At 46.6% G+C, this 16,410-nt stretch overlaps 3 protein-coding genes across 3 annotated transcripts; all 3 read left to right on the top strand.

The window, feature by feature from the left end:
- Positions 1-143: 143 nt before the first annotated feature.
- DEU56DRAFT_762466 (uncharacterized protein) lies at positions 144-952 on the top strand (the record flags this gene model as incomplete). Its single annotated transcript, XM_041350699.1, has 2 exons — positions 144-369; positions 432-952. 2 exons carry the CDS (start codon positions 144-146, stop codon positions 950-952), a joined length of 747 nt encoding a protein of 248 aa, XP_041200669.1.
- A 785-nt stretch (positions 953-1,737) lies between these two features.
- Positions 1,738-5,376, top strand: DEU56DRAFT_874510 (uncharacterized protein; the record flags this gene model as incomplete). The annotated part of the gene is made up of 12 exons (XM_041355970.1): positions 1,738-1,751; positions 1,965-1,985; positions 2,290-2,467; positions 2,548-2,766; positions 2,818-3,023; positions 3,070-3,320; positions 3,355-3,770; positions 3,821-4,034; positions 4,083-4,454; positions 4,501-4,902; positions 4,951-5,133; positions 5,168-5,376. 12 exons carry the CDS (start codon positions 1,738-1,740, stop codon positions 5,374-5,376), a joined length of 2,685 nt encoding a protein of 894 aa, XP_041200668.1.
- A 9,196-nt stretch (positions 5,377-14,572) lies between these two features.
- DEU56DRAFT_762464 (uncharacterized protein) lies at positions 14,573-15,344 on the top strand (the record flags this gene model as incomplete). The annotated part of the gene is made up of 2 exons (XM_041350698.1): positions 14,573-15,118; positions 15,243-15,344. The coding sequence occupies 2 exons, from the start codon at positions 14,573-14,575 to the stop codon at positions 15,342-15,344; spliced, it is 648 nt and encodes a 215-aa protein (XP_041200667.1).
- Between the last annotated feature and the right edge of the window lie 1,066 nt (positions 15,345-16,410).

The following is a 16,410-nucleotide window of genomic DNA, read 5'->3' as shown; positions in this document are numbered from 1 at the left end:
TTTTGTGCACGTTGGATACTCATCATTTTAGACTCCATTGAAGCTCGCCCTGCACGTCCTGCTCAGTCAGGCGAATCCAGGAACAAGTGGCAAGACCCTGACACTCCTTACTTCCGCCGCCGAACCTCCATTGGGAAGCTGCGATGAAAATTGCAATCAAGGACCAGTCTCGCATTCACACGCCCTACGTTATTGATCGGGGGTATAGATTCCCTGAGCCTGCTCTTCTTATCGGCCCCAAACTGGCTGAACGTCTGCAAGTATACCTTGCCAATTGGCTTGCATGTTGTGCGCTGTGGGTAGGCCGAGTCGACCACGATCCTCCACGCACTTATCCCACTCCTCAACTATGGCGCGACTTCCTTGGTAGTGTGCCTTCTGCCAACCCACAATCTCATAGGGAGAAAGATCCTGACAGAAGGGTCTTACAGCTACCGAGAAGCGGAAGCAGGTGATGCGGGAGTTCGGCGATGATGTGCTAGAATCTCAGGGCGATGTATTTTCCCCAGATGGAGTTGTGGAATTTCGGGGTGAACAATTTTCTGTCGCCAGTCTTACTAATCCTTCCGCACTTCTAGCTCAGAAGGTCACATGGGAGCTGTTTGAACTCGGCTTTCGATACGAGTTGAGGGATCTTGACCGTCACTTGGCACGGAGAGAATGGAAAGATGATCCAGCTGGTCGCGAGCAACTCCTCCATGGCATCTTCCCGGGCGACGCTGGTCTAGTGATGTGGTCAGAGCCGTTTCCGTCGGAACACTACGGGTTGTGGGATAAACACCCTGCAGGGCTGTCTTCCTTACTTGGAGAATTTTCGCCTACTGCTTTGCGATTGGGATGGCGTTGCCGCCTCTTCTTACGACCCCCCGCTGACATCAGACAACTTCATAGATACAAAATCTTGGGAAGTCAAGCGTGTGGCGACGGCATTTTATGTGCAGACATTTTTTGATCATTTCGGCAGGCCCCCAATCATACCCCATTCGCTTCCCATGCAATCATGATTCCATATAGTTGTCCTGACATATTTTCTGTTGTCCATTCTCGTTACCTTACAATCAAATCCATGCTGTTGTGTTCCTTCGTGCTCCATTATCCGGTTTTGTATGGTTACCATCAGCGGACTATGATCTTACTCCGGCATTACGATCTGTAACATTTATTTTCCTCTTTGGATTTACGAGCTTTGGCTTTACGAGATCAAGATACCTACTCACTGCGTACATGTTTCAGACATTGAGCAAGAGACTCATCACGATGATGGGGCGGTGAGTTCACTTTGCGTTCTTCACATTACTCTGACAGCAAGGCTCACCCTTTCTTCTGGAACAACATAGTATAACCACGTGAGGATCCGAGTAACAACACATTTGGACTCACCAACACACTTACCACAATTTATCCGCATTCAAATCAGACTCGATCTGCTTTCAAGATCTTCGAGTTGGCCCTATCGTTAAGCGCCATTGAACGATCCCGAAGTATTTTGGTGTAGTCTGGAATAAATTGAATTAAGCTTCGTGATTTCTCAGCCCAATGTGATTATTTTGATTTTTCACTAGTGATCCTACTTTGTCCATCAACGTCCGCCACCATCGGTCACTACAATCAAACTTCCCCAGACTGCGCCTCCGTGGGCTGAGTTCCCTAGTTGACTTCGTGTCACTGTTTCCTCCCTTGTTGACTTCGTGTCACTGTTTCCTGCCTTGTTGACTTCGAGTCTTAAGGTATTACGCTATGGCAGTCCCGCCGTCCAAAACCTCGACGTCATAAGGCAACAACCCACCATTCTTCACCACCGTCGATACATCAGCCGACTGCTATCATTTGCGAACCTTGGATGGTCAATAGATGGGGGCTGAGTTCCCTAGTTGACTTCGTGTCACTGTTTCCTCCCTTGTTGACTTCGTGTCACTGTTTCCTGCCTTGTTGACTTCGAGTCTTAAGGTATTACGCTATGGCAGTCCGCCGTCCAAAACCTCGACGTCATAAGGCAACAACCCACCATTCTTCACCACCGTCGATACATCAGCCGACTGCTATCATTTGCGAACCTTGGATGGTCAATAGATGGAAACGTCCCCGCGAGACAAAAAAACTCGACCTCTATCTTCCTGGCCCACCACCCATCTTAGTTCTGCCAGGACGACAACGTCTAGCACAGCAAAGGCCGCGTCGTTCATCACCCATACGTAGGACGGAACCCAGACAGAGGGATGATGGACCTGTGTTTCCCTTCAGCGACTCAATACATTTTTCTATTGACGCTTCTCCCCGTCGTCTCACCAGCTCCCAAAAAAGGGCTAATCAGTGGCACAGGTGGTCAGATGATATAATTCCGGCCATGATAGTGCCCTATCTGTCATACCTTCAAGAGACTGTATCGCTACATCATGCCAACATGCCAGCCATACGTCATCGGACTGATGGGGAGTGCGGGACTGGGTGCAGAACTCATAACATCAAAGTTGCATGCGTGTTTTTTGATGGTGTGTTATCATTTTTTTCTCTTCTAACATTAATCTCATGTATATTACAGCTTTCGAGGAAATCACCATCATCGCCTGCCCTTGTTCACCTGCCCCGCTTCAGCTTCTTCATCGCGGGCTTTTTCCATGCGCGTCCCTGGCACCCTCCCTGGCAGTGGACTTACGACTTCTCGAGTTCGTCCGCCTTCTTTTTCTTCGTCAGTCCCCCAATCAAACGGCGTGGTGTGATGCGCTGGAGACTTTTCTTGACGGAATGAAATATAAGTTGAGGCTTAAGGTCGACATTTATGTTCTCGTGGTTGCATATCCATACTCAACCTTCCTACAGAATAACTTACGGCGTCGCTTCAGCAATGCGTTCCACTGGTACCAGGTCTTGACCGTATTGGCTCAGAATCACATCGCTACACTCGTGGTTGGTTCCCGGAAAGATGGTGCCTGCGTGGACCAACCTAGTGAGTATCTGCGCTCGCGGTGCCCACTCTGTTTTGGAGGGAACGATTGGCGAAACGGAGCGAGAGGTTCTCTTCCTATGTATGTGATTTATTACTATGCTACTACATCAGTTAATCATTTGTAGGCCAGATGTTATCGTTTGCATTGACGCGTGCTTTACACAGAAACGCTCTGCAAATCCTCGCGGTGCTGCTGGTAGCGATCCTCCCAACCCGACACCATCCTTCTTTGTACCGACGGACGATTTGAAAGCAATGGAAGATTTTGTTGAAAGGTGTCGCAGAGACAGACGACAAGCAAGGACCTCGAGGGCGGAACCTGATGAAGATGGCTATGAGGAGGGCATGCGCATACCAGTATCTGTCTTGAATGGATGTGGCGACTCCTTCATTGCTGCCGACGAAAAGAGGGAGAAGGCGAGTACTCAGTTTCTTTACCGATACTGGCCTCATGGCACTGGTTTGCAGACATGATCGTGTCCTATGGATTGCGAACCTGACATCTGCGGGCGAAAAGCAACATTATGCGCTTGCTCTCCTGGACCGGTTGTTCAAACACATCCCCACTCAGATGACAATCGGGCTTTTGTACGACATCGGATGCCAGCTCGAACGGAGCTGTCGCAAGTGGAACTTCATGGATGATTCCATTCTATCTCGCATCGCATTTGCTGTAGCTGTGTTCCATGCCTATGGTCACCAGTGGGCGTGTCAGATTGTTTACCACCCTAGGAAGCGCGAGGGATTCGGCTTGTCTGATGGCGAGGGATGCGAGCGGTTATGGAGTTTCCTCAAGCCTCTCATCCCTTCCTTGCGTGTTTCAGGGGTGCGTATTCTTTTTTCTAATCCGTCTATTTATCTCACTCTTCGGCGAAGTTTAATCAGCGACTTTTTGTCCTCGATACTCAAATTCGCCACTTAGACTCAAAATCGTTGCAAGGATTCGGACACTGGCTCCATCGGCGTTGGATCCACTGTCAATCGAAGAAGAATGATGCGCTGGACCGTTTGCACGCCTTGGAGTTGGACGAGAATGCCCTCCGTGTAGAGTGGAAGGCCCAGGTTGATCACCAGACGCGACCCACACCACGTATGTAGATAATTGAGTGTGCCTACTGTTTAACTGAACGCCATGTAGGACAATCTAGGAACAAGGCAGCGGAGGTTATCACTATCATCCTAGCACTAGAGAAGACGCTACAAACTCAGGAGGCCTCCATACACGAACTCGAGATGCAACTCCATGGTGTCCGTGTCCCTAACATTGGGGAAGTCAGTCTGCAGCTTGCAGATGCTCGGTCCCGGTATAAAAAAACCTCTGACACTCTCCGACGTCGTCGAGCGGCACTTGGAACGGAGGACAAGGTCAACCTGGAGAAGATGAAGAAGGATACTTACCTTACAGTTCGCTTGAATGCGCTCGCAATCAAGACTCGCATCCGTGATCGCCTTCGTCAACGAAAATTTGAACTTGAGAGACTTGAGAGATCGTACAGAGCCACGGTCAATGGTGCGTTGATAGTTTGTTTACAGTGATGCATCTCATAATTCTCCAGCTGAGCGTAAGCTTCATGCGAATACCGAACACTCAATCAAACGCCGAGAGCCTGGCATCCTCAAATTAATTACTACCTACAACGGTTTGTGCTCTCAACTACGGTCTCTTATACAACAGCGGCGAGCACCCCGTTCTGCTGTTCCACCTCATATCATCCCGCGCGATGGCATCTTCCAGCTCGACGTTGATGACGACATCTGGCAAGACGTTGGGCTGGATGACGACACTTTGAACCCTCCAGCGTGGCTATCGGATGACACGGTCAGGAATGGTATCCGGTTGCAACTTGAAGTAGACCGGTGCAATGAGGAGGAGGCTCGACTGACGCGGGAGAGGGCCGTCATTCAAGAATGGATGTTAGCAGAGTGGGACAGTACGCAAACTGCCTTGCATAAAGCAGGTGCGTCAGCGTGCAATGTTATTAACAGTATCTAATATTACTTCACAGTCGCAGATCCAGTGATGTTTTTCCACCTTCGATCTCGCGCAGATGAACTTCTCGACATCTGCGTCATCTGGAAGAAAAAGGTTCAAAACATTCCGTGCGCGTGGCCTATGATTGCGAGTTGGGGACCCTCTGACGAAGCTTTGGTTCAAGCCGCTTATAATCAGGCGCGATCGTCGTTTCGGGGTGAGGATGATGACGAGAGTCTGGAAGGAGACAGGAGAGGGTGATTGTGAGAGTGACCTGGAGTATGGCGAAATTGAAGATGAGGAGCTGATGGATGCTATCGAGGAGATCGTGTTAGCGGATGAATATAGGTATGGTCAGAATGCGGAGTTCACAGATGACTTGGATGACTTGGATGACATTGGTGATGACTTCATGCCTTCTTCCCCCATAAACTCATTACACAAGCGGCGCAACATTTAGAACATTCTGCAGTGTATTGTTTAATAATATATTCTCTGTCACATCCTCTGTTCTATTGTATCTGAGTTGTGCAAAAATAAAACTCGTGACATTTACCTTAGCTTCCGGCCCACCTTAGCTTCCGGCCCCCTGTCACAGCGTGACTGTAACACAAATATTACCGTATACGGAAGCTTAGGCAGTTAATTTATCAAAACACATTGTGTAAATTGTGCAATGACAAGACATGTTACAAAACATTGTACAATAGGCTCTATTAATCATAGACATTGTGCATGAATGATACCAGTGATGTGAGGTTGTTTCGAAGGTAGGGACACGGCCGACTCAAGGGCAGGACATTTTTGTGAACATGAACCAGATGCAGGTATGTTCTCTTCACCCTCCCGTCCCATGGTGCACCTGCCAGCGCTCTCTTGCAATGCAGGATGAGAAGAACAATGGTTGTGCACCCAATTCAAAACCAATCTATTTCCTAGAGCGCCTGGTTCATCACCCATCTATTTGCTATGGCACCCCCCGTCCGCCCTGGTTTATCACCCGTCTATTTGCTATGGCACCCCCCGTCCTCCCCGATTCATAACCCACCTGTTTGCTAGGGCACCCCCCGTCCCATTGTGGTCTGCCTACATCACATATGGCCCTCCCTAGGTAGCCCATAATTGTGCGTGGGTCTGCCCTACATGACAAGCACCCGGTTCATCACCTATCTATTTGCTAGAGTGCCCCCCATCCTCCCCGGTTTATCACCCACTATAATGTCTTTGCGGTCTGCCCTAGTCAGTCTATCATATCATTGTGGTCTGCCCTACATGACATATGGTCCGCCCTACGTAGGCTATAATGTCTTCGAATGTCATTGCGGTCCGCCCTACGTAGGCTATAATGTCTTTGCGGTCTGCCCTAGTCAGTCTATAATGTCATTGCGGTCTGCCCTATGTAGGCTATAATGTCTTTGCGGTCTGCCCTAGTCAGTCTATAATGTCACTGTGGTCCGACCTATATGGTGTATGGTCTGCCCTAGTCAGTCTATAATGTCACTGTGGTCCGCCCTATATGGTGTATGGTCTGCCCTAGTCAGTCTATAATGTCATTGCGGTCCGCCCTACATAGGCTATAATGTCTTTGTGGTCTGCCCTAGTCAGTCTATAATGCCACTGTGGTCCGACCTATATGGTGTATGGTCTGCCCTAGTCAGTCTATAATGTCATTGCGGTCCGCCCTACATAGGCTATAATGTCATTGCGGTCTGCCCTAGTCAGTCTATAATGTCACTGTGGTCCGACCTATATGGTGTATGGTCTGCCCTAGTCAGTCTATAATGTCATTGCGGTCCGCCCTACGTAGGCTATAATGTCTTTGCGGTCTGCCCTAGTCAGCCCTACATAGGCTATGATGTCATTGTGGTCTGCCCCACATGGCATATGGTCCTCCCTATAATGGTGCGGTGGTCTGCCCAATATGGTGTATTATCCGCCCTACTGAGGCTATAATGTCTTCGTGGTCCACCGTAAATAATATATGGTTCGCCCTACCTAGGCTATAATGTCTTTGTAGTTCGCCAGAACGAATGAGCCATCCAGGATTTGTTTGAGTAAGTATTGTCGCAAATGACCTTTGACTAGGCATATGTATTTGATATAGATGAGGGGGGGTAACTCTGGTGTTGCAATGCTGCAGGATTTGTTTGAGTAAGTATCGTCGCAAATGACCTTTGATATAGACGGGGGGGAACTCTGGTGTTGCAATGCTGCAGGATTTGTTTGAGTAAGTATCGTCGCACATGACCTTTGACTATGAAAGCGTGGGCATATGCATTTGATATAGATGGGGGGGAACTCTGGTGTTGCAATGCTCCAGGATTTGTTTGAGTAAGTATCGTCGCACATGACCTTTGACTAGGCATATGCATTTGATATAGATGAGGGGGTTGGTGTTCCTAATCCCCTTCGAACTCTCTGTCACCCTTACATACCTGTGAAGAGCAAGAGGGAGACCAAACTGAGCAAGACACAATTGAATCCACAAAGCTAGCCATTATATGCTTATATATGTTAGATATAACACAGAGGTTCATTGTAGTCTAAGGCTATTCACCATCAGAATCAACAAAAAACTACCACACACTATTGAAAATTTAGGTGGATTCTAGACCCCAGACACTCCTATATATTTGGGAAAATCCATTAGATATATGGTCCAAAGTACCCTATGGTACTTTCCATGACATGTTCCCAAACATCTTTGGTCTATGTACCATACATACTCCTTTGGTCCACAAACATAATAGGGAAGGACCATAGAACATTGGAGAGACCATCGGAAACATACCTCTTAGGTACAAATCTCTATAGGCCACAATCAACCTAAGAGGTGTCTAAAATGGGGTGACCAAAGTGTCATTGACTGATTTCTTACTCAGAATTTGCTTGGGTGTAACTATTTTTTGAAATTTGGACGTTCTGAGAATTTCGGCTTCGGCTTTTGAATGACTCGAAGAATTTTCAGAATTCTCAACCAAAAAAGGTAATTCTTTATTTCCGGCTAAAAATAAACTTGTTCCAGTGGAGTTTCTGAGTGTTGGTGGTTCGAAATCCCAAATTGGATCTTTCCCATCAGGTGTACAAAATAGCTCGTACCTGACTTCCAAATTGAGCGGATCTTTAAATAGCAACCATGTACCATCAAATCTTTCATCGATAGATACATAATTATTTCTCTGCCATGGTCGGCCTAATAATAAATGAAATGGGACGTGATCTCCTACAAATAAGTTCGCATGTGTGAAAACTCCTCCACAATTGAGTGGAACATTTTGAACTAGACCACGTAATCAACCTTCCCCGCCATTTGCATCATTTAATGTCACCGATTTGGCAATGTCGATCGGTCGATTAATAATAGTCTTCCAAATATATTTACTCACTATATTTAGTTGGCTTCCTGTGTCGATAATAGCATTGATTGATTGCCCATCACACTGCATGGCAATCTTGATTAGTAAGCCCCGTGTTTTTGTCCATACAGAGTGGGCTTCTATTTTTGAATCAATAGATTTTGGTTTAATTGCATTTGATAACATTCCAGATAGTTCTTGGGAACTTCCTAGAAGCTCACCTACTTCCAATCTTATAGGTGTCCTCAGCACGCTATCTAGAATTTCCTCTGGCTTAACTTTTTTCGCGATATCCGAAACACGTTGACGTGTTAGTTTCTTCTGGTCGGTGTTTAAATCATTTTGGTGAGTGGTTGAATCGCGCTGCACCGCTAAGTCTTTTCTGACTGTAGGCACATCATCCTGTATGATGTCATCGCTGTCCCATCCAGGGTCATTTCCCTGTTTTCTCATATCTCTTGCTGACTTCTCAGATTTAGATTGTGCCCTAGGCGTGCTTTCTGCCATCATTTTGGGCGCTACAATCTTTTCTGGTATGTTTTCTTTCTGACGTCTTTTCTCGCTACCTTTCTTAGGTACCTTAGACTCTGGAGATGGGATGACCTTGTCCCTCTCTAGTCTTGTTTTGCGTGAACTCCTTGTTGTCCTTTCAACAGGATATACAAGGTTCTCTTCATCTGTCCCGGTGTCTTGTGTTGTTGTGCTGTCTCTGGCATCACTTGTATCTGAGGCCGATTCACTTTCACAGCTGACATATTCTTTGAGGTACGCACTTTTACTCTTCTTTAGTGGCGTAACTGACTCAATATCGTGTAGGTGCTCATTTGCCTTGACCTTGATGAAGTGTGCAGCAGGCACTTCTCTTTCACGCTTCAAGGCTTCAAGTATCGTCTCTTCTGGCATTCGCTTGACCATCCTCCCATCTGGTTTTCCAATCTGACCTGTCCTTGTCCGGGTGAGTTTTCCTTCCTCTACTAGTTTTGAAAGCTGAGGACAATAGGTAATTCCATGGCCTCTCTCTCCGCAACCATAACAAATCCTGTCTTGATAGGGGGTGTTAGGCGCTTGGTGGAATCTGGTACCAGGGGGTGGTCCTTTGCTAATTTGTGTCTCATTTCTCAGTGCTGTAGTAGTTCGTGTCTGTGTATGAGCACATTTCTCTGATGGGTGCACAGTTGATTTCTCGTTTCTGATGGGTGCTGCTAATATATCCTTAACTGAAGGATCAATTTGAGTGGCTCGATAGAATAACAACATGTATTCTGGGTCTTCTAGGGAAATTGAGCCCATCTTCTTAATGAGTGTCTCCATTTCATTCCTAGGTTCGATGGATGTTCTCTCTGATGTGTTGGTACCTTTAGATGTACCCTTCTCTTTCTTAGGCTTACTCTTCACATTCTCTTTGAGTCTGCCTTTCTTAACCTCTTTCTTTCGAAAAAACTCTCTGTCAGACTCATCTGAATCTGAATCCTCGGTACTTTCAGATGGTTCATCAGCTGATGAATCCTCATCTGAGTCGCTATCTGCTTCTGAAACCAGTAGATCTGCAGCAAATCTATCACGGTGCAAAATTTTCTCTGCTGTGGAAGTTACTTTATTGACTGGAAAAGCTTCTGACAAGTCCCTATCAGGTTCTTCGGCCATGATACGTGTCTCGATGTTAATACGTAGGCTGTTGTAGATTCCTTTCCAAAAATAACTTGCATATTCTTTGGCTGTTAATTTCTTGGCTTGTTCTAGCCATCCGGCTATATGAATGAAACCTCTTACATACTTCTTCCAAGCAGTAAGGTTCAAAATTTTCTTCTCTCGTGTTGTCCGTACGTAGGACAATAAATCTTTTCTCCTAGATTTCTTGGTGTCTAGGTCTGCATCATAATACTTCAAAATGTCAGCTTTGAGCTCTTTCCAATTCGAAGATCTGAAGCTTGCTAGTCCTTCAACAAATTCGGTGACGCGTCTGGACATATACTGAGTAATAGTTTCACATTTCTCTTGATCAGAGGATACACAGTTATAATCACACAGTTTCTCGTAGTGTCTCAGAAAGTCCTTGACTTCTGAATAATGCCCCTTGAACTTGGCAGGTGCTGCCTTGGTTCCTGGAATGGGCATCATTAATACTGATAATGGGGTTGCATACGACATGATGTGTGTGGCTTTGGTTGACTGATACAATGGTACTGTACCTGGTACAGTTGGCGTGGTTTCCACAATACTGGGTGGAAAAATTCAGAATATGATGGGGGATTGTGCAGTGTGCACTGAATACGATGTAGGGTTAATCAAAACAAAGAAAAGCCACCCTCGCGGTGGGCTCCAGTGATGTCTTGTTACTTGAGGGTCTTATATAGAAGCGTGTAAAAATGCAGTGACAACACAACTACACTTTCATAAGACAAAAGTTGCCAGCTCCTCAAGTTCATGGTCAACGTATTTTCTACTTCTCGGTTGATAACATGTTGTTCGTGGGTGGTCAAATAGTAAACAAGTTACCTCTCCTTTGCTTGATTTCTGTATCTGAACAGAATAACCCTGGTGTTCTGCTATGAATATAAATCTGTTGGGTATGTTTCACCCTAGTAGGTCGTGTTTCAACCTATGAAAGTCTGTTTCAACTTTGTCGTGTTCTCCTGTTAGGTGTCTCACTTCCTGTAAAAGCAAGATTGCTGACTAGAATATGTAATACTCAAATAAAACAAATAGATGGTTGTATAGGTTATCCCTGTAAGATAGTATACAACTTGATTGACAAAATACGATGGTTTTCAAAGGTAACTCGTAGACCTTCACTTTCTTCTGGATCTCACACGTTGGAGACAGAAAGCGGGAAAACTCCACACTTCAGATTCTTACGTTCCTCACGGTTGGGAACAAGAATGGAAAGGGAAAAACTTATTTTATTTGGTAAGATTGGTGTCCTTAAATACATTTTGGAAACCCTCCTTACTAAGCATGACTCATCACTGGATTGGTAAGAATATGCTTATAAACCAAGCCTTTTGGTGTGCTGAATCAGCTGCTTACTAAAGTACATGAATAGAATATTACAAAGCATGGGGAAGAATTACAAAGCATGACGAATCAATGACAAAAAATGATGAGTCAAGCTGAATCCTTACAAATCAGATTTTTACCAGTCACATGACATGCTTACAAACATATCTGAGTGGCTGAATAAGCTTAAAAAAATGGAAAGAGGCAGAAACAAATAGAAACCTATAAATACAACTAAACAATACGAAACTTAGCTTATGATAGTGAGAGGTATATTCTTGTACACTTTCCTATTCATCTCCATTTATGTATGTCATGGTATGAAGCGTATAACATGCATGACAGCGCATCACTGGGAAAAAATGAGATTATGAACCAGTGAGAATGTCACACGAACCTTATATTCCAAACAGATTATCACTGTATTTTGACCACACAACCGCGAAATGACAACATGGTACATATTCTGATATCCTCATGTCATTTCCACTGCATTTTAACATATAGTACCATACTTCAATGAATGCATCAATTGCTTACATAAATTCAAAGTTGAATGTTGAACCCTCTGCCCCAACAAACGGTCCTTTCTTGCCTTCGGCGGAAACGAGAAAATGCCTGTATCTAGATAGAGTACAGATAGAAGAACCAATCATACCAAAACTGGATACGAGCAAGTACATCTGCCTAAGTCCAAAAAGCTTATGGATTGACGCGATTTTGATTTTTGGACCCTAACCATACTCCAGTTAGTTATGATATCTATCGTCTAGATTTAAGCTCGTCAAACAAACCATACTCGAAATTGCGTATGGATAGCAGTCAAGTGTATATGTCCTCAGGTATGGATAGCGTGTGGATATAGTATAAATTGAGTCTAGATAGGATACAGATAGCAACAACGAAATCTATGGCTGATCCTCCTACCCCGCTGCCCCTCGATAAAACTGGTTTGTGGGGTTGTTGGCTGTGTTGGAGAGCTGTGTGATGCGCCCTGGCATGCGGCTGCATCACGGGTAGCTTTGTTAGCGACAAATAGGGCGGGAGAGGCGGAAGAAGGAATAGTAGAAGCGGTAGCGGTAGCATCAGGCATTTCTAGTATCTGAACTGGCCATGAGCGCACAGAAGACAAGAGCGCAAGAGTATGAAAGTACCTTTAGTAGAGACGAGAGGTAGCAAAATAGGATGAGTGTGAGTGGACCTGGATTATGCTTTGCAATGACTCGTCGATGAACGAGGGCAGTTTCCAGCAACAGCTGCTCACTGAAATGCACAAAATGAATGCCTGTCTCGCCGCCATCGAATCTGCTAGCCAAATCATTATTGCAAACCAGCAAACAACTGAGGAACATGCTCACCAACACAAGAATACGCTCAACGAGTTGATGCAAAACATCGACGTGATGATGGTGTCTAGTAACATCATGAGACACCAAATTTTTGACAGTAAGTAGAAGAAAAACATACCAAGGGGCCGGGTACGTCTGTAATAAACGTGGCACATATCATTTCCGGAGTAAGTAGAAGAAAGGACTTAGCGATTTTTTTGGCGTGATTTGACTCTTGGACTGTCCCAACGTCTAGATACACCGTTTGAACATGTCTGTACCCTGGTTGGTGTCTGGTTTAGAATGCTGCTTGGACATGTATGGTTTGGTGGTGGGTGCTCGTATCTAGAGTATGGTTTGGGTATGTTTACATCATATCTCTTCTATCTGTTTGTCCGGTTTTCTCCAAAGTCTGACATTTACAACGTCCAAATTCCTCACGTCTGGTTTGCGTGCAGATAGACTACTAGGTACGGATTGTGTCCAGGCAAACGGCCTAACCACGTACAGATAGGGTACAGGCATTTTCTCGTTTCCGCAGTGAATGTCAATGCATGATGCATAAATGGGTGTTTTAGCTACGTAGTTAATAGCCGCTAGATAGCACAGCCTGTTGGAGCACGTGAGCTCGTGCCGTTGTGCGACGCGACAAGCGGAGTTGAATATTAGGAATACTGACGCATATAGTCAACGTCTTCCCGCTCTTATCCCTCAGTTCATTCCACTACGACTGAGGGTAAGTTTGGTTCTTTTATATCTGTACCGCCAGACACTTACGAGTACATATAGTCTCTAACTGTGTCTAGGTACATTAATCTTAGTTCGTTCCACTACGACTGAGGTCTCTAACTGTGTCTAGTCTCTATAGGTTATGAGCCCTGCGCTCTCGTAAATAATCGAGAACACGGAAACCTCTAGGCACTATCGAGCCCGCCGAGATTTAACTTAGATTAAACTCGCAGGAACATCCATGCCGAGAGCGTGCGACGAATTACGTCGAGAATCAACAACGACCTTATAAGGGCGTTAATATATCTTTCTTCGGAATAGAACCCCCTGTGGATCAGACACCACTAGTCATCATAAATACCTTGAGGTCAAAATGAGACAACCTGTACGCCTCTTTCCACCTCCCCACCAACATGGCCCCTACTACGTCCACCAAACCTGGACCCCATACCCGCTCCCATAGCTCCGGCGCTAAGAACAAATCTGGCACTGTCCCATCTGCACAAGCTGCTATCACCTCCATTACCTTGAGCCAGACCGATCTTGAAAAGATCGAGGTCCTTGATCGCAGCAAGAATAACTGGGGTGTTTGGTCAGACAAAATGCAGAACTATCTCCTGCTCAAACATGGGGGCGCATACATCCTCGGAATCATGTCATGTCCGAACCCCATCCTTGACCCAAGCGGGGCTGGCCTTTTCGACCTCAACAATCTTTGTATAGTCGCCGCTCTTCGCACTCGTTCCAGTACCAAAGAGCAGGAGTTCTTACGCAGTCACACCAACGCGTACGTTGCCTGGGAAGCACTCAAATCTCGCCATGAGCAGGTCGGGCCCATTGCCCAAATCCTGCTCATCCAACAGGTTCTTTCCCTGCGCTATCGTCGCCATGAACGCCTCTCGGGCGTCAGTACTCAACTCAGCGATTTGGTTCGTCGCATCTATGCCGTTGGCCTTCCCTCTGAAGATGACTTCATCGTCATCATGATGCTCAACGCTATGTCTGAGGAACTCCCGCATGTCCGCAATCATGTGGCAGACACCCTCACCATCAGCACGTCCACGGCTTCCTACGGTCCTTCGCTCATCTCGATGTCGAGCAGCAGCTAATTGACTCCGAGTCTGCTAAGGCTTCCACAGATCTTGCCCTCATTGCTGCAAAAGGAGGCCCGTCCGGTCGCCCCTCCTGTACAAACTGCGGGAAATCAGGACATTCCGTCAAGGACTGTTTTGGCAAGGGCGGTGCCATGGAAGGCAAGCGAGATGAGGTCCTCGAATGCAAGAGAGCGGCACGTGAAGCTAACAAAGGAACTTCGTCCTCCTCTCGCGCGCCCCCCAAACCAGCTGCTGCCACTGGCAAGCCTGGCGGCCTTCGTTATGATACTGGGGGTAGGGCTTACCTTTTGGATAGTGAGACACGTCAAGCTATCTACATTGCCACTGATCAAGCTCCCGACCCAACCCCTGAACCTGAAAGTCGTGAGTTCGCTGGTCTTGCCAGTGATACTATGACCCCCACATTCATACGCAAACTCTCTGCGGTCGACGACCACGAATACACCGCGCTCTTGGCTGCTGTTGAGCCTCTCCAAACTAGCCTCGACTGGCGTCAATGCTCCCGTGCGGTCGACTTTGCAGGCCTCACTTACAAGGCTCCCAACCAGCGCAATAAAACCATTGTCGACCCCTCTATCATTCTGTTCTTCTTAGACAGCGGAGCATCAGTTCACATCAGCAACTGTGAGACCGACTTCTTTCATTTGCGACCTATCCCTCCCCGTGTTGTTAACAGCGTGGGTGGCTCATCTATTCAGGCAATCGGCATTGGTACACTTCGTCTTGTCGTCGCAAAAGGGATTCATATCACCTTAGACCAAGTTCTATTCATACCGGCAGCCACTGTTCGCCTCATTTCAGTTTCATCCCTTTGTGCCGCTCATTGTTGTATCGCGTCATTCGATGCTACCAATTGCTGGGTCCAGGCCCGCAGTGGAGCACGCATGCTGTCTGGCATCTTGACGTCTCGTCGCCTCTATGCGTTATCTGGAGGACAGTTATCCGCGGAACATGCTTATGTGTCTCAACAGCTACCCACTGTCATATCCCATACATGAGGCTTCTCGTCCGGTCCGATCCACCCGATTCCTCGGGTCCGTTCTAGAATTCATTTCCCTGAGTCCCCATTTGTATAGGCTTCTTTCTGCCCCTATGTGTCCGGATCATCCTGACAGTCAATGTCCGGGTCCATTCTGATCCGTCCGTTAGTCTATTCATTTCCCTTTCATTTAACTCGTTCCCTTTGTTCTATTTCATATCCGGCCCCACTTTCGATCGTCCGCAGTTATGTTTTACTCACTAGTATGTTTTCTACATAGCTTTATGTTCCGAGGACTGCGCTTCGGCCGGACGTCCGTCGGATACCTTATAGTATATAAACCCCTTGTAACCCGTAGTATATCCTCAGTTCGAATATCATCTTAGACTCAGTTCATTCCTCGTGTTCCCTCGGCTCTTAGGATTGTCTTCCTAGTCCGACCCTCCGAGCCTCGGGATTATATCCCTAAGGCTAAATCCCTCCGCTTCTACCTTCGGGTAGTCTGTACCTTGTTAGTTTCTACCCGGACGAAGTCTCGGGTAGTCTTCTCTCTCTCGTCCGGCCCGTCTATACCCTTCGGCCGACGATATCCAACCCCCTGTAAATTAGGGGCACGTACTTGGGTAAAGAGCGCAGCGCACGAGCTGAAGCTAAGCCCCTCCGGTCCGACCCGTTGAACACGGTCTTAACACCCACCCTTCAAACGTGGCATCGCCATCTAGGCCATGCGAATTATCGCGCCGTATATGACTTGGCACGTTCCAACAATGCCACCGGTATGCCTATCACTCTCTCTACGGAACCCCCCAAGTGTGACGCATGTATTATTGGCAAGCAGACAAGAACTAGCATCCCAAAGGTCCAAGTTGGAGATAGAGCTACCAGAAAGCTGGGGATTGTACATGTAGACTTGATGGAGCACACCGATACTGTATCCGCATCCGGTAACAAATATGTCATGGACATCATCGATGATTACTCGTCTTACGC

Source organism: Suillus clintonianus (genome assembly GCF_016758775.1).
Source record: "Suillus clintonianus strain FC179 chromosome Unknown DEU56scaffold_231, whole genome shotgun sequence".
In the NCBI taxonomy this organism is placed as follows: Eukaryota; Fungi; Basidiomycota; class Agaricomycetes; order Boletales; family Suillaceae; genus Suillus; species Suillus clintonianus.
Note: the sequence above shows the minus strand (reverse complement) of the source record. Positions and strands in the feature narration are given on the sequence as shown.